Consider the following 23,014-nt stretch of genomic DNA (forward strand, 5'->3'; position numbering starts at 1 on the left):
GATTTGGACAAACGTGACACGATTTTGACAGATCTGAAACACGTTATAAGCATTCTTTGACCCATTTTGTTGGGTAAGCTTGGTGAATCTCATGGAAACCAAAAGGAGGGAACTTTTAGGGTTTTAGATACTAAAGGTTGAGGGTCTTTGGGTGAGGTTCAAAGCTTCAAGATGTGAATCTTGGAGAACCAAAAGAGGGGGCTCTTGGGAAAAGGGTTGGTGCCTTTTGGGGAAGATTCATGGGGTTGGGAAACACATGAGTGAAGAGTCTTTTGTAAGCAACATGGGTGAGTCTTGTGAAACCAAAAGAGAAGATCCTTAGTGAAATCAAAGGCTAAGGGTTGGTTCTCTTTTGGGGGTTAGATTCTAGTGTTGGGAAACAATTGTAAACACCTTGGGAGAGTGAAAATTCATGAGTGTCTTGTTCATTGGTGAGATTGGGAAAATGGGTAGAAATTAGGGTTGTTCTTTGTGAGCTTGTTGAAGCTAATTTCTTGTAACCCATTTGTATCTCTTTGTAAGAACTCATTGATAGTGGATTGGAGAGATCAATCTCTCCCCCAGAGTAGGTCAAGTTGGACCGAACTGGGTGAACATTTCTTGGTGTTGTTATTTTTCTTTACTCTCTTTATCTTGTTTATTCCTTGGTTGGATTGTGGTTTTGCTATGCACTTGGTTTATAGACTAGGTTTATATTGTTGTTGTTGCTTGTGGTTAATTTTTGGTTGTTGGTTGCCATTGATACTTGCTCCACACATCATAGTATTGGTGTGAAATTTGAGTCCGGAATTCACAACAATTGGCGCCCACCGTGGGGCAAGGGGAGAAGTTTGTCAAGTGTGCACCATGGGTACCAAAGGTTACATCTTGGAGATGGAAGCAAGCATGGTTCAATGGAAGTGTATGGAAGCATTGAAGGTTGAGGTTTCGAAGCCGGTCATCCTAGCACAATCGAAGAAGGAAAAGTATGAAGAGAGGAGGTCATGATGGTGATGTCGTGGCGGTGATGTGTGTGTTCTCAATGGGTAAGTTTAGCCTGGAGAGGCGGTGTGAAGAATACTCGCGATCAACCTTTGAGGTGGAGTGGCAAGGTGGAAGCATAGTGTGAGTACGCATTTGGAAGTTGAGGTAGAGAAAGCTCAACTTGAGGTGGAGTTGATGACACCGGGAATGGTACGACTATGGACACCTTGGGTGTTATGCTCTAGTTGTGAGCATGTGAATTCTTCAAGAGGACGGAAGGCATTCCGGGGTTTGAAGAATGTTTGGCATGGCTTGTGGAATTACCGGAAAAGGCCAATGGTAATTGGAGGCAAGTGAATCTTCGGGAGGACAGATTTGATCACTCCGGGGGCCGAAGAGGTTATGGTGTAGGCTTGTGGAACTACCTAAAAATCCTAGTGTAGTTGGATGCAAGGAACTTCAAGAGGGCGGAAGGCATTCCGAGGTTTGAAGAGGTAAAGGTGAAATCTTGTGGAACTACAAAGTGTAGTTGGATGCAAGGTGAAGAATCAGACTTGGAAGCTTGTGGAACTATCAAGGATGGTTGGATGCAAGTGGAGGTCGGTGTGTGGATCAAGGTTCAAGCGGGGATTTGGACTTGATTGGTGTTGTGTCTTGAGGAATAGATCAAGGCATGGTTAAGGAGAATGGTGGTCGATGGTTAAAGTGGCATCATCATCATTTTAGAGTCAAGGTGGAGAATGTTGTGTTATGACTCCAAAATTGAAGATTTGGAAAAGTGAAGAAACGTGACACGATTTGGCAACCGTGTCACGATTTCTGAGGGCCGAATGCATGTTTGTCTTGGAGGGAAAACGTGACACGATTTTGGGAAAACGTGACACGATTTTCGGCTTGCTGGGCACGTTTTCAGGATAAGGTTGGTCGTACCTTGGGTCGTACGTATCAATCGTGGCACGATTTGGACAAACGTGACACGATTTTGACAGATCTGAAACACGTTATAAGCATTCTTTGACCCATTTTGTTGGGTAAGCTTGGTGAATCTCATGGAAACCAAAAGGAGGGAACTTTTAGGGTTTTAGATACTAAAGGTTGAGGGTCTTTGGGTGAGGTTCAAAGCTTCAAGATGTGAATCTTGGAGAACCAAAAGAGGGGGCTCTTGGGAAAAGGGTTGGTGCCTTTTGGGGAAGATTCATGGGGTTGGGAAACACATGAGTGAAGAGTCTTTTGTAAGCAACATGGGTGAGTCTTGTGAAACCAAAAGAGAAGATCCTTAGTGAAATCAAAGGCTAAGGGTTGGTTCTCTTTTGGGGGTTAGATTCTAGTGTTGGGAAACAATTGTAAACACCTTGGGAGAGTGAAAATTCATGAGTGTCTTGTTCATTGGTGAGATTGGGAAAATGGGTAGAAATTAGGGTTGTTCTTTGTGAGCTTGTTGAAGCTAATTTCTTGTAACCCATTTGTATCTCTTTGTAAGAACTCATTGATAGTGGATTGGAGAGATCAATCTCTCCCCCAGAGTAGGTCAAGTTGGACCGAACTGGGTGAACATTTCTTGGTGTTGTTATTTTTCTTTACTCTCTTTATCTTGTTTATTCCTTGGTTGGATTGTGGTTTTGCTATGCACTTGGTTTATAGACTAGGTTTATATTGTTGTTGTTGCTTGTGGTTAATTTTTGGTTGTTGGTTGCCATTGATACTTGCTCCACACATCATAGTATTGGTGTGAAATTTGAGTCCGGAATTCACAACATTTAAGACAATGAAATTCTAGTTACTAAACAATTTGACAAAAAAAAGTGAACTACAAACAATAGCTAAAATGTAGAACGTTATACACATATTCCTCACAAATGCCATTTACAACATATCCAAAGATGGAGAAATTGTTGCCATCTGTTCATTACCATTCACTAACCCCCTTCTTTTTTTTCCTTTTTCTTTTAACTTGCACCAACCGAAAATCCAATTCAACTGAAAAATTATATTTTTTAAACTCAAACCTAATTATCAAACTATGTGAAACATTTTAAGTCTAAAGCCTTTGCATGTTGCAAGACTTCTTGGATGGAAATTCCTTGGTTTGTGACAAATCTCTCAAACCTCTACTAGTACCTTGCATTGAGAACCGATAAATTGTTGCCTCACAAGATTGTGTGATTTTCTTGTTGGGGATTGAATTAGATTCTTGATTAAAATTTCAATCATCATCAAGAATCAGAAAAAGATCAAATAAATCAAATTTACTGAAAATTTTCTCGATAAATTTTGAGAAAGAAAATGGCGGAATAAAGAAGGTCGGATTCCATATTAAATTTTTTGATAAAACTCACAACAAACTTTTATATAATATATTTAGATTTCTTGTTTGTGAGATGAAGAGTGTCGTATTAGAGCTTGGTTGGCTAATCTGATCGATAAACTCTGATATCATATTAGATTTTGATGTTGGTGTCATTTATCCTTATAAAACCATCTCTTTATAAACTTTTATCAAGGGTTATATTTCTCTAAAGGGGACTTAAGTTTTTTCGAATAATTAATTGTTGATTTTTCTTAGATGACTTAATAACAACTATGTTCAATTTAATCTGAGAGGGGGTCGCCCAATGTGGTCATAGTCACCTTCACAATCTGAATTTTATTTAGTATATGTATAGCCTCATTCCATCCAACAAACTCAGAACACTACTACCAATCAACCAAAGTTCAAGTAGCGACCCTTCTTTTTATGCATTATTATTTTGGCTTTTGGATTGTTCTTCCTCAACATAGATTTTACAACCAATACTATCTATTAATTTTAAAAATGTACGATTAAAAGCACATGGAGAGAAAAAACTGTTTAATTGGGAAGGTCAGTACCCCTGTTTCTCCATGTGCTTATCTTTTGTAGTTTTTCGTTGTAGTACTATTCTTCAAGCTTTAGGCAATCTTATTTGTTACATGTTTTTCTATTCTACTATTAAGAGTGATGGGATTAGGATTATTCATTCTATGATATTTTTAATTTTGGCCACCCTTAATTTAAACTCCTAGTTATGCTTATGTTTTTTTTTGAGAGATAGTTATGCTTATGTTGCAGTCTTAAAGCCGTCAATTTTTTTTTTGTTACAATAAAACCGTCAATTCTATCTTGTTATATTAAGATGTATTGAACTGAATTGATGAATTTTGACGTGTGTGTTGACGTATTTCATATACTTTAAGTTTTTGGAATGAAAAAATTGATGATTTTATTTAATAATAACTATCTTTTTGTTAGAATTGTAGATTTGACAATGATTTCTAACGATTTTCTTCCTTACTTTCTTCATCGTCTTCTTTCTAGAGCTTATCCTTACAACACTTTTTATTGAAGTTGATCTTTTATAGAAAGCAATAGAAATATAATTAAAAATACACTTTGTACCTCTATGAGATTTGGTGCAAGCATATAAAGAGAGTTAAAATTATCCGATTTTGCAAAAATCAACCGATCAAAACCTAAATGAGCACATGACAATGAGATAAGTTTTGAAATAGGAGTTTCAAACCTTGGTTGGTAAAAGGGATTTTGGAAGTATCTAAATCCTCATATCAAATGATCATCACTCATCCCTTTAGTTTAGCGGGTAGGACACTCCAAACTCCAATTCGAAATACAATTTAAAACACGGTAGTTTTGAGTATAAATACACAGCGAAATTCAAACAAATAAAATTTGGATTAACTTTATTTTAAAGGTGAGGTTTGGTCATGCCACATTTTATACTTTCACATTGACATGGAAACTTGAATAGCTAATTTAATAAAAAAGACCAAATATTACAAAATATTTTCCTACACATTAAGTATAACCTAGGAGAGCATGTGTCTCCGAAATGATGTTTGATCAACGTCACCATCGAATTGAACGGTATTGGTCTCTTAAACTTCAAGCGGACACGAAAATTTTGAATAAACAACTAAAAGAACATGTTGTAAACTGCTTTTTTGCGAACGCAGACACAAAAACATCAAAAGGTGAGTAGTCTAAAATTATGAGGGACAAAACATAGGTAAGAAGGACGTTAGAGGCATGTTATCTTGCATGAACATGTGAGAGGTTTATGACATGAGATCGTTAGAGGCATGTTGCTGCATTGTGACGTGTTTCATCTACTCCTAAGATGGAATGTTAGGAACATATTGATTCCTGTTGACACTTGGATAATTAGAATACAAAGACAAGTAGAAACTAGAAAGCATGTGAAAACATTTAGGAACATATTAACATATGAAAGCATATAGACATTTAAGCATGTAACAACAACTGAGCTGTAAGACATAAAAAGCATGTTATCATATTAAGACATGGAAAACATATTGACAAATACGCAAAAAGACACGATGATAGTTAGAGGCACATTCACATTGCAACGAGTTCAGTAATAACTCACATGGAGCTCTCATTTCTGATAAACTCACGTTACTCTTCAATGCTTAGTTGAAAGTCTCTTGTCAATAGAGAATTAAGGACTTAGTAACCAGATCTTTACATGGACACAACACAGTTTATAACATACACATGTTAACACAATTCACAAACAAACAATTCAGAAGCACAAAGTCATCATAAACACATATTTGTACCTCTCTTTTTGAGAGAGGTACAAGTATAATCAATATCTTTAATATAGAGTAAAGTAAAACTTTCAAGCACTGTCCACAATTGCTAGAAGGAGTTTCAATTGCTTGCATTTAATGCTGAAGAGACTGTTTATGTCCGCAGCTACTGTTCATTGTTTATTTTATTTTGTTTAATCGTTTTTGTAAATTTTGGTGGACATTCAATATTTTAATATTAGAGAAATGATTCAATTAGAAGTATGTTTGCCTAGGCTTTCTCCATTCTCGGTTAATTATCTGTCACTTCCCATGCTTTGCAGGTCTACAAACTTTTTATCACAATCGTTAAGCTGAAATAAAGTCTAAAACCTATCCCTTCCACAATTAAAGTCAAGTAGTATAATATTCTCTTAAATAATTTTTATAGGGGATGTCCCACCATATAAAACCTATAAATGCCTATGAGATTATGCAAGCTTCAAATCAAATCTACAATCTACAACACAGCTACATATCTCCTTCACACAATCTTCTTATTAAAAAAATTTATTTGCTTAAATTTGTTTATAAATACTATCTGACTGCCCAATGCTTTAATATACATTGCACATTGGCATGTGTGATAGGGTCAATTGTGTCACTTAATATGGGACGGAGGGAGTAATATATATAATTTATTTTTAAATGTCCCGGTGAGTTGTCCACGTGTCCAAAATTGTAAAGGTTAGACGTTGTTATTGAGGTTAGAACTCCAATCGCTCCATTTGTGTGTGTGAGTTTCTAAGATTATTTTTCTTTTCATCTATCTATATTAATTGAAATTCGAACTTCTGACACCTTACTTATTCATTTAATAAGTGAAATTCTAGCCCTAAGCTACTTGACAAAAATCAAAATAATATTATATTTTTAAGGATTTAGATGAGTTAATTTAACTTCTTCAAAAAAAATATTTTTAAATAAGAATAGTATAATTTATTTTCAACAAAATTAGAGCGCCAAATAATTTTTCTAAAAATATAATTAAATAATTTTCCACAATAAACTAATCAAAGAGATGATATTTACACCCCACCGATTGTTATTTATTTCCATAAGAATCAGGAATAGAAATTATTCGAGAAATTTATAATTTTCATATATTTAAGAGAATGTAATTGTTATTCCAAAAGAATTACTCCAGAAATTTATTGAAGAAAATTATAACTTTTATAGCTTTGGTTTTTGTTCCTGTGTTGTGGTGGTGTTGTGTCGTCTGTAATTTCACTTGTGCGTCGTCGTGTAGTCAATAACCGATTGTAATTCCACTCATCCGTTCGTGGCCGACTGTAATTCTACCTGTTCGTCATCGTGTAATCTGTGACTGATTGTAATCCCACCCACTGTCTGTAACCAATGTTAATTCTACCCGTGCATCGTACGGGCAACACACTAGTTGAGAACACATCATATGTAAACTACGGACCATATTCACTTAACAATGACTTTCACAACACATTAAACAACGTCTTATTCTCTTGGTAGGGACTTGAGATAATTTACATAAATAAGGAGAAATAATAAATTGTGTTCGAGTTCGAATCCAATCAATCACAACGTCTTATCTTTATCTTTATATGTGTCACAACCCATGTAAAGTTTATTATTATATAGAACATAAATAAGGAGATAATTAATCATAATGTCTTATCTCTTGGTTGGCACAAAGATATTTTAAAAATGAATTTGATTACATCGGTTGCTTAATTCAATGAATTAAAAAAAAAGAGAAATGATGTTTTTCCCTTGAGAATCTAAAACCCTTCTCTAAACACAACCACTAAACCCCAAAAACCACTCCGTCATGCACCTTCTATTCCGTTTCCCCGCCGTCACCCGCCGCAGCAACCACCTTCTCCTCCGCCACTACAAGGCGGCAAAGAAGCCACCACCGTCACCAACACCAACCCCTCCAAAAGCACCAAAGAAGCCTCAAAACTTCTCCTTCCATGGAGTAACATGGGAGGATCCTTACAGCTGGATGTCAAGCCTCAACGATAAAGTAGCCATGCGGCATATGGACGTTTACATGGAGCAAGAGGAGAAGTACACTGAAGCTGTAATGTCTGATTCAGAACGCGTTGTTAATAAGCTTCATTTTGAAATGGCGTCGCGAATTCCGAATGAACTTTCTACTTTTCCTCTTCGTTGGGGACCTTGGTTTGTTCTTCTTCTTGTTGTTTAAAAATGTTATTTCAATATTGATAACAAAATTTGATAACTTTTTAAGCGGGTAATGCAGTAATAACTAATAAGTTTTTAGCTTATTTTTATAAGCTCTCCAAGATAGCTTATGAAAATAGCTTATAGATTGTACAAAACAGTTTGACTTTATTTTATCTTGTGTTATAGAAAATACTTTATTCGTAGGCGCTTATATGATAAGTGCTTTTTGTGCAAGCTGCAAAATAAGTTGTTTATCCAAACATGGTTATATTAGGTGTCACAACTTATTGACCATCTACTGAATTTTAATGTGATTAACCTTGATTTTCAATAACATTACTGTTATCCAATATGGCCGTTGTGTTTTGTAGAACCTGTTAGGTTTTTGTTCGCTTTGTGATTGTGGTTTTTTGTGTTTGTTTAGGTTGTATTATCGTCGTGCAGAGGAAGGAAAACCTTACCCTGTGCTTTGCAGAAGATTAGCTAGCTTGAATGATGATTTCATATCGCATAAGTATCCTCCTGCGGGATTTGATTTTAGAACAGGGCAGACGATTGAGCAGAAGCTGGTTGATTATAATCAAGAGGCAGAGAGATTTGGAGGTACTGCATTTATAGAATGCAATTCTTACTTGATTAGATGGAGTTGTTAGGGGAAAACTGAAAGTTGTTTTATCTGAACATTTTGTAGGTTATTCTTATGAGGAACTCTCTGAGATTTCGCCAAATCATCAGTTTCTTGCATATACTATGTATGATAAAGACAATGGCTACTTCAAGTTATCTGTGAGAAATTTGAATTCGGGTTCCTTGTGCAGTAAGCCTCAGGCAAGTCGAGTTTCAAATTTAGCATGGGCTAAAGATGGCCAGGCATTGCTTTATGTTGTAACAGATGAGAAAATGAGGCCATACCGGTGAGTGGAAGGAAATAGAGTTACTATTCTGTTGTTTAGATATTTTTACGATGAAATGGTAAAAAGACTCGCTCCGTCCAATACTTCATAATTGAAAGGGGAATAAAGTGGTGTATTGAATGAAATGGATTCAAATGGAATGCATTCCGTAAAGCTTCATTCTATTTTGAATAATTCAAACAGTGGAATTTAATATTACTCCATTCCATTTCATTTTACTCAAAGTTTCCCTTAGTTGTTGTTGTTGTTATTAATGATTATTAGCTTTTAAATCCAGGTAATTTTTCTTTATCTCATCCTACCACATGTTTTGCAGGATCTATTACAGTCTTATTGGCTCAACTGATGAAGATGTTTTGCTCTTGGAAGAATCAGATGAAAATGTTTACATTAGTTTAAGGCACACAAAAGACTTTAAATTTTTGACTGTGAATACACTATCCCCCACGTCATCAAAGGTAAAAGATGTATATTGTGCAAACTTCATCAAGTTAAGATCCTTCATATATTGTACAATAATTTTAACCATATTTTAGGTCTTTCTAATTAATGCAGCTGATCCATTGTCTGGCTTGAAACTTGTTTGGGAGTGTGATGCTATAGCTCACTGCGTAATTGAACATCACCGAGGTTATCTTTATTTATTTACAGATGCTCCCAAAGGTGGACAATCAGTTGATCATCATTATCTTCTTTATAGTCCAGAGAACACTCATTCAAATCCAAGAAAATGGGAGGTAGTTTGGAATATCATGTTTTTCTACTGTTGTCTTGTTTCATTTTTATTATTACTCTTTTGCATGAAATGCAAAGCATGCATTTACTTGAGAAAGTGAGAAATATGTTGATGTTACAATTACTTGTTTTCGTATTTTTTTTGTTCACTTGCCTGGGACAGTCAACTTGACCTTACATGTTATATTATGCCTCATAAACTGCAGGAGGTAATCGTTGATGACCCAGATTTAGTTATTGAAGATGTTGATTTTAGTGATAAATACTTAGCACTAATTGTGAGGGAAAATCGAAATTTTCAACTTTGTTCAGTTGGACTGCCATTGCCTTTCGAGAAGGTAATCAAAGAGAATTTGCTATAACATGCTCTTACAGCCAAGTTCATGATGTAATTGTGATTTATCATCTAATTGAAATATTGCTAAGTCCACCTTATTCTTGTGACAGGGGGCAGTTAAATTGAGGAAGCTTGACCTGCAGTACTTGTCTCTTCCAAAACATGTTTGCCAAATTTCCCCTGGGCCAAATTATGACTTTTTCTCATCAGTCATGCGCTTTATAATATCATCTCCTGTGGTATGTGAATGGTTGCTGCTTCTTTTTCTCTTGAGAATATGAAAATGAAAGAATGTTTTGAAGATAAATTTGGTTGAGTATTTGTTTGATTTTAGCTCAAGAATGATGTTGCAAGATGAATTTCAAAATAGAACTTTGGTGAACATTTAGATATAGAGGCAATTTTCTTTATCATTAGCTCCATATTAGTCGAGTCTCCAAAAAATACTAAATTATGAGTTTTGCCCATTCCTGACATACTTTTTTGGGTTTTCCAAGCTTCCTCTTCCTGACTACTTTCCTCCTTTTTAAGTGGTTCTTGCTTTATAACAATCTGCAGTGTGTTAATTGTTACGTATGTATATGCATAGACATGTGTATATGATGCTTCCTTTCAAACATTTGGTCTTGGCAGTTAATTTTCTATTCAGTCTCAATGTGACGCCCAGTAAGTTCACCATAACTTTATTGCAGATGCCTGATGCTGTGGTTGATTATGACCTAGCAACCTGTAAGTGGAACATCATTCAACAGCAGAATATGCTTCATGACCGAACACGCATATTATATGGTACAAATTCTTCAAGCGTAAGCTTTGAATCTTCAGATGCAAAATATTCCAATCCTGTGAATGCCGATTTGGAAGATGACCACTTATGGAATGATCTGTCTGAGTTTTATGCCTGTGAACAATATGCCGTACCTTCATTTGATGGGGTTCTCATTCCATTGACTGTTGTTTTTGCACGTGACAATAAGCAAAAGGATGAAAAACCTGGAATATTGCATGGGCATGGAGCTTATGGTGAGCTACTGGACAAACGGTGGCGCAGTGAATTTAAAAGCCTTCTGGACCGTGGTTGGGTCATAGCTTATGCAGATGTTAGGTAGGCTTCACAGTATTTGGTGTCCATGTACACGATGCACATTCCTATGGATATTTTTTCTTTGTTGTATTTATGTATATAATTTCTTATTTGTTTCTAAGTTGCAACACACTTTCCAAATAAATTTGTAACTTTCTAAAGTTTGATCTCTTATCTACAATATTTTTGGGTGTCCTGATTCAGGGGTGGTGGTGGTTATGGCAAGAAATGGCATCATGATGGGAGACGAACAAAGAAAAATAATTCAATCAATGACTATATCTCCTGTGCCAAGTTCCTCAAAGAAAAAGATATTGTAAATGAAAACAAATTGGCCGCTTGGGGATATAGTGCTGGAGGGCTTTTGGTTGCTGCAGCTATTAATCGTTCTCCAGACTTATTTCGTGCTGCAGTTTTAAAGGTTTCCCAGACCTCGTGCCTGCTTTTGAGATTTCATTTCTCAGGCTCTGTTTGAATGTGTTTACTCAGATCTCCTCCTTCTGTATGGTTTTTGCTGCAGGTTCCTTTTTTAGATGCAACCAACACTCTTTTGCATCCCATCTTACCACTTGTAGCAGATGATTATGAAGAGTTTGGCTACCCTGGAGACATCAATGATTTTCTCGCAATTCGAGAGTATTCTCCATATGACAACGTTCAAAAGGATGTTCTTTATCCTGCTGTATTAGTATCCTCATCTTTCACTACACGGTAAGTTTTGATGTTTTGCCATTTTAAGTTTTAGATTATTCGAAAAACAATATCTTGAGACTGAATTTAGGCATTTCCTAAGATTTGATTCCCTCTATAAGCCTTTGATTTCATAGAATGTATACTCTTAAGCCTCTTGACATGCTAACAAATACATGCACCATAAAGAAAAATTAAGATATTTTTTGGCAGTCGTTAAAGAAAGAGTAGAGGCTGAATATGTGTGGATTAAGTGAAAATCACATTTCCCTCTGCTCCCTTCTGTTATCATATCCGCCATCCAAGTATATTCTAAGCTGCCTATTTCCTTTCAAAGATTGTTATCTGTACATTTGTTGTCTTTAAGAGATTAGGCAAAAATTAGATTAACAGGTCATACTTTACGGATGGACCTCTGTTTTTGACTTTTTGCTTTTCGTGACTCAGATTTGGGGTGTGGGAAGCAGCAAAATGGGTGGCACGAGTTCGTGATCTTTCAATTTATGACCCCAAACGGCCAATATTGCTGAATTTGACCACAGATATAGTAGAGGAAAACCGTTATTTGCAGTCCAAGGAATCAGCATTAGAGGCTGCATTTCTCATTAAGACGGTGGAATCCTAGGTATGTGAAATTTAGCTGGCATTTGTGACTTGTGAGATGTCTCCCTATGGCAATTTGATGTAAAAATTTAGATTCGACTTCTGGATGAAACAAGATCCATTTGAGTGCTCCGCATGGGAAATGCTCGCTATCCGATATTCTTTTCCAATTGGCTGTACCCTTGTCGCACTCAAGCCTACTCAGGTCATGGATGATCTCCCTAAACGGCCATTGGGCACCGTGCTAAAACAACCAACAGAATTGGTTCGAATTGCCCTTGCTGGTTTATCATGCACGGACCGGACCTTGGTCGATTTCTTCTATAAGAATTTGAGGTTCATAATATGTAAATGTCACTGTCTTGTGGGTTAATAAAGGACACAATGTAATTTTAGTCTTAATGATGTACATGTGTAGCTTATGATGGTTTTTGTTGATTATGAGTCGTTTAGCACGATGGTTGTTTTCCCCCCACAACATGATCTCCAAATCATGTATTTGTTTCATAATAAAATACCAAATTGTAATTGCATATCTCTTATTATTTTCAAAATATATACCACTTTTCAAGTGACTTAACAAATGCCCTCGAATTATCTCATAAGTAAATCATCAAGAAACGACTTTCTATACATTTCAAGTACCATTTAGTATACAATTGCGTTATTTGAACAACAAAAGTTAGATAACTTTTGTGATTTTTTCAAAAAATAATAATAATAATAATAACTTTTGTGATAACAATCTAATCGTATTTCAAATTGTGGTTAGTTACAATCAATAGATGGTTAATAAATATTTCAAGTGTCGAAATCTATTAATAATTAATTTAACTTAATTAATTATGAATTTAAATGTGATTGACCATATTTTTTTTAGTTTAACAATTGAAAATAATGGTTAACCAAGTATAACTTTAAATTTGAACTTATTATTGGTTGTTAATGAACACTTTTAACTGATTTTGATTTATGATAGATGTTAGTAATTAATCGTTAAATTAGTATTTACTCCTTTGTTCGAATTAGAACTCAAGAGCTTCAACTCTTTTAACCTTAGTTCATATCAGTTGAGTTTTTCAGCTCTTAATTTATCTATTGAACTTAATCAATCATCTATTTAATAAATCACTTTTTTTAGGGATTTAATAAATCGCATTAACCACTTAAAAGTTGTTGCAAAAATTATCCAAATTTGGTTGCACAAAAATCATTTTTATTTATTATAACTCTTGATTATAACGACAAAAGCCAGAAACTTAGATAACAAAACCAAAAATAGGTAGTGGCCCCTCATGACTCTGGTAGCAACAAAACCCCAACAAACAAAACAACAACAGTCTGTAGTACTAGTATGCATGTATATCCTCCGGTCACTAATATAAACAAAAATCCAATTTCTAGGTTCATTCAATTAATGATGTATGTAGTCTTTATTATAGGCTACATACATCATTTATTGAATGAACCTAGAAAGTGAATTTTTGCTTATATTAGTGACCGAAGGGTGTATTTCTCTCCATCTACTTTCCCTTTATCATTAAAGAAACTATTTCTCTTTCATCCATTTCTTGCCACACAAATCATAAGATACATTCTTGTTGCCTTCCTTTTCATCACGTCCCACAAGTTGGCGTTTAAGTACATGTCCAATTCACACCAATCCAACATTTTGTTTTTTTCCAATAACAAAGCAGAGCTTAGTGATTTGTCAACTGCTGTGGATGGAAAAGCACCATTAAAAAATCCCACCCAACAGTTCCTTTATGGAACACAACTTAGTGGCTTGATGCCAAACAATGATTGTTACCCTTTATAAGAAAAATATAATCATTCATTTCAATAAAATGCTCAGCATTGGTTAAGGTGCCAATTTGGGATCACACTACTCTACCCTGCCCTTTCAAGCACTTCTTTAGTCTGAAGTAGCAGGGTTAAACATTTATTTTAATGTTTTAGTAAAAAAAAATTATTTATTTCTATATTATAATATTATTGATGATAATTTACTCTTTATTTAACTGATTCAGTTAATTAAAATGGTGTCATTGACTAGAATCTAATCTAATTGGGTAACAAGAGAGACAAAACAGGTCAAGTTCTCAAATTCTAAGTTTCACTAATATTTATGAATACAAACTAAGTCAACAGAGAAAGCACCCACTGAATAGTATCATAAACTATAGCATGAAAATGAACACGACCTTTTTACAAAAGTTGGTAATCCTTTAGTATGTAACAGAGCCAAAATATTTATCAGTAGAAAATCTACCTGATTCAACTTTTGCTTCAAAATACATCATGGCATCCCAATATGAACAACTCTCTAAAGCCAACATTACAGGCAGCTCAAAAAAAATATAGATAAAAAAGAAAATAATCATTGTAAGCAACAAGAAACATAAATTAATTAACAAATCCACCCGTTGATCTTGTTTGTCTGGCTTTGATGCAGAGATAAGTATATCTTTTATCTAACAGCATTGTTCAAATGATCACCAATTCCATTGGTCCGGCAGCTTTTGGCCCTTTTCAGTAACAACTCCCAAAAATTGAATCAAGTCTCCGCCGACTTTACCATCTCATGTCTCAGAGCCTTCTTGAACAGTAGGAAGACTGTCTTCTCCGATAAATGCCGGGTTAAGAAATTTTGCCACAAATGCCCACAATTTATATACATCCTCAAAATTAGTCAGAAATCCAAGTGAAGCAGTGACAACTTCAAGCCTTACAAAGCTACCTTTTCCATCACGCCGGCCATTCTCCATTGGCTTGCAAAGAGTTGTGTCTTGAAGATTCAAAGCTCCACGATGCTGTCTTGAGCTATCATAAATCTGTATATGACTAAGAATACCAATGCCAAGAGAGATTCCTTCTTTTTCAGCAAGCTTTTGAACAATCTCAGGATTGATTAGCCCCCTACTTCTGTCCCTGAGGTTGAAAGCCACAGCTGCACCTCTTTCATATTTTATTTTTGGGCCATAGATGTGAACAAGGTTTACTTTTTCATCCCCATCAGAAACAGATAACTTCAGTTGCAGTAGTGAAGTAACAAGCCAGTTTATCAAAAACCGAAGTCTAAGCGTAGTTTTATTGAGACCAAGCATATCAACATGATCAATATTTCGACATACTATCTCAGGTTCCCTCCTGCCCCAATCCTGTCCATCACCATATTCTCCGTCACTACTGACCTCTTCATCATCTAAGCTAGTTGCAGATATGTCGCCTGTCTCCAAGGTCTCTCTGAGGTGCTCTTTACGATTGTCTTCCATGCTAAACGACACTCTTCTTCCTCTGCTAGTGTGTTCATCATCTTCCAAGCCAAACAACCTACCACCACCATATCGATTCCCTTCTCTCCGACCCAACAACCTAAACTCACCTTCAGTTTCCCTTCTTATGGCACTCTCTTTAATTTCAGAGGTAGAACCATTTTCCAAGCTTTGATGCCTAGAAAGAGAAGTTGAATTATTGAGCCAAGATTCTCTCAGAGCAACAGATCCATTCTGAACAGCTTCACTGGTTCCAGGTTCTTCCATTATCTCACTGACATGCGGACGATCTTGCCCATTTCCATTTATTGGATAATGATTAACTTCCTCGACTTGCTCTTCTTCAGGGACCTCTTTGACACGATCTAGTTCTTGTGACATTAGGACAGCAGCATCAAATGACAGCACATGCCGTTCATCATGAGAACCTAGGTTTACCTCTCTGTCATCGTACATAGGACTGCCATACATTTTGGAAGATGGTTTTGGAGAATGTTGCTTCTGGTTCTTCTTCCCACTGAACCAAAATGGTGGCAGGGGAGAAGCTATCTTCTGTTTATTAGATTGACCTGCATAGTCTGACCCCATTGGACTCTGACCCAAATCAATCCAAAATGAGTTGTCAGACGACTCATCCTCACTGAAGACTGGGCTCTTTATCACTTCTCCAACAGATATACTCTCAGTCTCTTCAAATATAGTGCTAGTTCCATCTCTTTCAGAGCTGTCATGATCCATTTCAGTCTCAAATACATCTCTGACTTGTGCAGACGTGTATGCACCCGAGAAGGCAGGCAACTGTGATCCCTGATGGCGAGGTTCAAAAGTCTTGTCACCAACCCCATCAAATTCATCGTCTTCAGTCCCAGCTAATCTGTCCAAACCATCTACAGAGTCACTCAAATACACCGGAAACTCGGGGGTAATCTTCACCATTCCTGACCCGGTACTCCCAGACTGATTTTGAAGGCTTGCCATCACCGATTTCTTGATCAGCAGACAACCAAAGCCTGTGGGATCATACCCAAATACTCTGTAAAACGATGTAATTATGAAATCTGGCCTGAAAAGTGATAAGCCAAGGGAATCCATGTCCTTGGGGCCCAAAGACCCAGCATCAAGCAAGACATGCCAGTTGTTCTGCTGTGCCAACGCCATCCACTGGTATGAATACTTAGCCCCAGTTACTCTAGACTGAACCGGGAACACAAAAAGACCAGTAGCTGAATCCTTCTTCCTCTTCTTCTTATTTGAAATCTGTTTTCTCAAATCAGTGGAGCAAAGTTTGAGAGTTGGCCATTTAAACCATGCACTGTGAACTTTGGCACCTTTGTTCCTAGCACACTGAGCCATCCAATTAACAGACTGGCTGTCATGATCGAACATGGTCAACAGTTTTTTGTTCGTTTGGAAAGGGTACGATTCAGCCAGCAATTTAAAAGCAGATCCTCTACTAACAGTAAAAACAAGACCATATTCATTCTCAGGAATATTCAAATAGTCCATAATTCTACTCTTTATATCGTGCTCAACAGTTCCTTTCTCGGCACCACCATAAAGCGCATGATTACTCAAATTCGCAGTTATCTCAGACAAGCTAAATGTACATGACTCCCAATAATGAAGAGTCTGAACAAAAGAGAACAGTCCAAATCCACAATAATCAAGGCATACCTTAGGTGGCAAATGAGAATATTCATCAGACCTCAACTGATCAACTTTCTCCGATGACACATACTTCGGATACATAGTGAGAAACTTCGAAAATGCTTCTTCGAGACTGAGAATTTCATCCTCAGACTCAAATATCCTCTCGGCTGCAAGTGCTGTGGCGCGAAGAAAATCTCTCTGCGCGTGCAACCTCGCCAGCGACCTAGATCTTCCAAGACCCTCATCCTGATTCCCAGCAGTATCCGGTTCCATATCCCGCGACTTGGAGAGTGATCCATCTTCTGAAGCTTCTTCAAGAGCTTCCCTCAGCTTGTTTTCTTGCAGCTTCCGGAGCATAGAAGGGTTTCTTTTTATATCGGCAGCGGATTCGCCTTTCCTCCTACCCTTCTTATCCATGATCAAAGAAGCACAGTGAGAAATGGGCTTCCATAGTGAAAGATGCATTGTAGCTTCCTTCAATACTTAAAAATCTTGAATAGTTTTAACCAAGAATGAAGCTTTATGGTAACACTTCATACACCAACATTAATAGACTTTGACCCATCAATCTCCAACAAATTGAGCTTCAATTTCTTCACCACCAAAAGCCAAAAAAGCACAAATTTAACAACTCTTAAAACTAAAAACCGAAAATTTCTTGATTTTCTCAACAACCCAGTTCATAAAAATGAGAATTTTGAGAGAAAAATAACAAAAAGCATGTGTTTTCAATATTCAATTCCTTAGAAATTGAGAAATTGAAAAAGTCAAAAGATGAAACCCTTCAAACGCAAGAAGCCAGATCCCAAAATTTTCAACTTCCAAAACCTTGAAGAAGAAAAAGAAAAATAGAGGAATTGAATTTGAAGAAGAATCAAAGAACCCTAATAGAAATATTTCAATTTTTTGTTTCTCTCTCTAAAAATGTTTCTCTCTCTCTCTAGTTTGGTTGAAACATAATTAAAGCAACGCGTCCCACAACATCAAATTCTCGTTTACTATCAGAAAAATATTAAAGTGTCAAACCAACACACTGCTACTGTACTATTTTCATATTTTCATCTTAAATTTCAAAATAAAGGAGAAAAATGAAAAAGTAGAAAAAAATAAATTCAATAAAATATTTTTGGGGCATTGACTCATACACAAAAATCAAATTTGTTTTTTTGTGTTATTAAAAAAATTAAATTAAATTTTAATTTGTGTATTTATTACTATTTAAGAGTTCATGTTTTAGAGTGGGACCCATAAGGTAAAGTCATATTAGTAAAAGTCAAATAATGAGATGGATTGTAAAAGCTGTTGTTATTGTTATTGATGCCCAACTTGGCCAACCACAAAGTCTAACTTCCAAAGTCCAAATCCACTTTAGTACTTGTGAAATCTCAAAGGGAATCGGAATCATACTCTAACAATGTTTGCAATATTATTATTACGGTCAAATATCATTTAACTTTCACAAAAATATCAAGTACGTAGTTGTTTAAAAAAAAATTTAAGTTTTAAACATGTCATTTAAGTTGTTAATTTAACATCTTACTCTTTTAATATCTTAATTTAAGATGTCATTTAAGTAGTTGTTTAAAAATTTATGATTTTGTCCTTTCTATATTGCCTCACGTTGAGTTAAAAAGAACGAGTATGTTTAAAAACTATCATTAGTCTCAATTTACAAAAATTGTTTACAATTTTTTGGGCAAAAATGTACATGATTTTATTGTATCAAAACAACATCATTTAATATATTCTTAAAATATTTGTAGAAATATTTACACCTTCCGGTCACTATTATAAACAAAAATCAACATTTTAGATTCATTCATTAAACGGTGTATGTGGTCTATAATAAAGATCATGTACATTATTAATTGAATGAATCTAAAAAGGTAATTTTTGCTTATAATAATGATCGGATGATGTACATCATAATATATAATTTGATGTGTTTACAAAAATTAAATTGAAAATGCGTACACCAGTTAAACTTTTGTTTTAAACTATATTAAACTTAGAGTCTTTGACTCATGATTGTGGATATCATCACTTCCTTGACCTTTTGTTTTATCTTAGATAAATCCTTAACTCAGTTTTAGTCATACTTAGTTAAAGTATCAAATAACGTGTTTTGTGGATATTTAAGTTGGTTATCTTTTGTGTTAACTAAAGGTTGAAACGTATGAATTTAAAAAATTTAGCCAAATAATAAAAAATACACTATAAGATATATCTTTCCCTAAATATATATATATATATATATATATATATATATATATATATATATATTGAGATTTGAAGGTTTTAGGTTCGAGTTCCACTGTTATTTTGGGAAAATTGTAATGAAATTGTTCATCTCACTTATCAAATTGTAATTGACCCAACGATGTTAATCGTTGTTTGACTTTCTAAAAACAATTAACTGTCGTTGTGCACATTTAAGATCGGTTAAGTCGACTTAAAAAACGATTGACATGTCCTAAAAAGTGTCCAACCACATCTAATTGCCGCTAAGGTATATTTTTGAGTCATTTCAAAAGTATGATGAGCAATTTCAACTATTTTACGACATACTGAATATTTTTTAATTATTCAAACTATGTTATACATTTATTAATTTCTTTGGTTGGTTTCTCTTTCTTACGCATTGAGAAAAGACAATGAATATACTAATTGACAGACTAAATATAAGGTTGATAACATTGACATTTTGAAGATATGGACCTCACCTCTTTTTTCAACTAGATTCTATCTTGTTTGTCGATTCGGTAGAATTTTTAAACATCGAATTGCTTAGTCTTTTGTTTTTTTTATCTTTTTTCCTTTTGATAAAAAAAAAACTAGATAATATAAAAAAATTACCAATTATAAGAATATATTTCCGCAGCCCCTAAAGCTGAGAGAAATTAAAAAACGAATATTTGATCCAGAGGTTTGAAGCTGAGTTATTTATTGCTAGACTCAATATTTCCATTTCACCTCTCAATGCAAAATGATACTTGTATAGGGCATTTAATTTAATTTAATAGAGGAACGAGTTCATTTCCATAGGAAAAAAAATAAAGTACCAAGTAAATTCAACAAGTCTAAATAAACAATGATCAACTACCGAATTCCTCAAATTATCATGTATTTTAATGGAACACCATTGATCAAATTTATAATATGAAATTAGCAAACCTCACTGTGTCAGCATGACAGCATCTTGTGCTTGAGGAACTTGTTTATTGAGCCATATCAATTATTTTAGTTTTTTATTCATGTTTTGGATGTGACAAACGAAATGTAACCATAAAAACTAAAAAAGAATTATCAAGTGGATTGTAATCTTGCTCTATTATAATTTTCTTTATAAACTATGGATTAATTAACTGACAGTTTGGTCAACCCTTGCAAGCAGAGGATCGATCAAAACGAAGTGCAAAAAAATGCCTGCATGCATGATGCATGTGCTTAGTTTATAATCAATATAAGTGGTGTCTTGTTTATGACGTTAATTTATGTGAAGTTAACCACCTATTATTATTGTTTTAATTATTTATAGCAAATTGCTGGACACAAACGTGGTCGTGTAGTTATTTATTTTATTGCATAGTAAATTTTAATTGGGCTTTGGCCCTCTTTGTTCACCAAAAAAAAAAAAAAAAAAAAATTTAATTATTGTGTCATTATATAACATTTGTTTTAATTTAGTTCACAAAAATAGGAATTTTAATAATGTTCATATTTTTTGTTCTAAAACAGTAAATTTTAAAAATTGGCCTTGTTATCATTAAAATGAGAATAAACATTCATTTTTCTCCTTAAACTATCACTCTCTCACCAATTTAATCTCTAAACTAATAAAATCAACTACAATGCCCCTACTATATACTTCATAGTAAGGACCAAATTGGATGAGAGTATAATTTAAGAACCTTTTAGTTGATTTTAATAGTTTAGAGACTAAATTGATATAAGAAAGTGATAGTTTACGGAAAAAATTGACTGTTTATTTTTAAAATTATATGGAAAAAAGTCTGATCAATTTTTATAGTCTATATTATGGCGATTGAAGTTCGTTTTACATTATGATATGTAAATTATTACTATTAGTACCGCTGTGACTAGGCAATTGAAGCCATGACTTTTGATTCTTCAAAAAAATAAAAAATAATCCATGACTTAATGGTGATATGCAATCTAATGATTTCATAAGCAAGGTAAAAGACAAACGCACCTTAATGTCGTGTGTATGGATTTATTTAATTAATGATGATTATGTTTCTCCATCGAGAGTTAAGAGTGAGGTGAGACATCTTTCCATTTTAAGAATAAATCAGTAATATCGGACATGTACTTAAATAATTAAACAATTAAATTGTTTACCAAACTAATCTAAATAGCGTAAGGAATGCTTATTAAATGTTGTTCTGTTTTCTCTAACATTAAAAGAGTAATGATATTTTGACATCCATTTAATGACAACTTTGTTGACAACTTTGTTTTTCTCACTTCTTATTGGTCAAAAACAATGGAGAGAGAAAAAGGAAGAGAGATGATAACAACATCATGTGAGTATGAGAGATAAAGTTGTCCAAAAGTTGTCAAAAAGTGGTTGTCAAGATATCATTTCTCTTTCCACAAACATATGAGAATGATAAGCTTTTGCATATTTTGATTAAGGGTTTTATTACAATTTTCAATGTATTGATTACCCAATTTTTTTAAAAAATTACTCCCTCCGTCCCTTAATGTAACCTCCCTTTGCTTTTTTCACATTTCTTAAGAAAAGCTGACAGTGTAATTATTATGTCTGTTTTGTGTGTTAATATTACCATATTGTCCTTTGTTTGTATATGTATTAAATTTGACTTTTAAAATTTCAAAACAAGTTGGTAGTATTAATTAGGGATATGTTTTGGAAAAAATAATAATAAATGCATCTAGTAATTTGAAAAGGGCTTTAGATTTAGGGACAAAAATAAAGTCAAATGGATGGTTAGATATAGGGACGGAGGGAGTACCATTTAAAGGTCTAAAGAATGTCCTAGAAACACACGTTAACATCTCTCTTTGATTTATTTTAGGGTCATGTTAACTTGTGCCCTAAGGGCACAAGTTAAGGAACTAAAAAAGGAAATGATAAATCAATTTTGTATTGGAAATATAAATTGTTTAACTTTTACAACAATGAATGCACAAGTTCCAAGAAAATGTTTCTATCTTTAACTTTTTAACTTTTGTCTTAAGGACACAAGTTAACATTTCCCTTTTATTCTAACCACAGTTGAGTCTTTGGTTTCAACTGAAGCTACTTGGGTTGGTCTAATAGTGTTAACTTGAAACCTTACAATGTGCTCTTTTTAAGGATCATGGTTCGATTCTCCTCACTAGCAATTTTGATGATGGGTTGGTTTAATTTATTTATAAAAAAAAATCTAAAAATTAGAATTAGTTGTTCATGTTTTTCAAAATAAAAAAGTGTTCACTTGCGTTGGGTGCAAGTCATCAACTACGTGTCTAGATACTAAGGAACTAAATTAAGAGACTAAAATTCTGTAAAAATGGTGAAGAGATTAAAATTATAATCAAACCTTATTAATCAATCTAATAGATAACTTGATGGCTTCTCTAGAGGGTGTCAATGTGAGGCGTGAAGAAGATAGGTGGGTGTGGCTTACGGAGGAGGTAGGGGGTTTCTCGGTAAAATCCGCCTATACCGTTTTGGAAAGGATTTTGCTATTTGATGAGGATCTTTGTACATTAGAGGAAGAGGTATTCGGGGTGATATGGAAGAGTCCGGCTCCTTCTAAGGTGGTGGCGTTTTCGTGGACTTTATTTCTTGATCGTATCCCTACGCGAGCTAATCTAGCTCTTCGTCACATTCTTGAACCGGATGCCTCTCTTTTGTGTGTGTTGTGTGACCGAATGGAGGAGATGTCTACGCATCTTTTCCTACATTGTGACATGGCTTCTAGGATTTGGCGTG

The 23,014-nt window shown here is 34.6% G+C and overlaps 2 protein-coding genes across 2 annotated transcripts; one reads left to right on the forward strand and one right to left on the reverse strand.

Annotated features, from left to right (window-relative positions):
- The first annotated feature begins 7,203 nt into the window (after positions 1 to 7,203).
- On the forward strand, positions 7,204 to 12,657 carry LOC146900931 (Prolyl oligopeptidase family protein). Its single transcript, XM_085737278.1, has 11 exons — positions 7,204 to 7,755; positions 8,186 to 8,364; positions 8,453 to 8,675; positions 8,992 to 9,133; positions 9,212 to 9,412; positions 9,617 to 9,748; positions 9,858 to 9,986; positions 10,440 to 10,852; positions 11,036 to 11,252; positions 11,352 to 11,542; positions 11,969 to 12,657. Exons 1-11 carry the CDS (start codon positions 7,400 to 7,402, stop codon positions 12,144 to 12,146), a joined length of 2,361 nt encoding a protein of 786 aa, XP_085593404.1. The 5' UTR covers positions 7,204 to 7,399; the 3' UTR covers positions 12,147 to 12,657.
- Positions 12,658 to 14,329: 1,672 nt separating this feature from the next.
- LOC146900932 (Pyridoxal phosphate (PLP)-dependent transferases superfamily protein) lies at positions 14,330 to 18,108 on the reverse strand. Its single transcript, XM_085737279.1, has one exon. The coding sequence runs from the start codon at positions 17,512 to 17,514 to the stop codon at positions 14,707 to 14,709; it is 2,808 nt and encodes a 935-aa protein (XP_085593405.1). The 5' UTR covers positions 17,515 to 18,108; the 3' UTR covers positions 14,330 to 14,706.
- Positions 18,109 to 23,014: the final 4,906 nt, after the last annotated feature.

This window comes from Medicago sativa, chromosome 8, assembly GCF_051527215.1.
Source record: "Medicago sativa cultivar Bolivia chromosome 8, Bolivia_mono, whole genome shotgun sequence".
In the NCBI taxonomy this organism is placed as follows: Eukaryota; Viridiplantae; Streptophyta; class Magnoliopsida; order Fabales; family Fabaceae; genus Medicago; species Medicago sativa.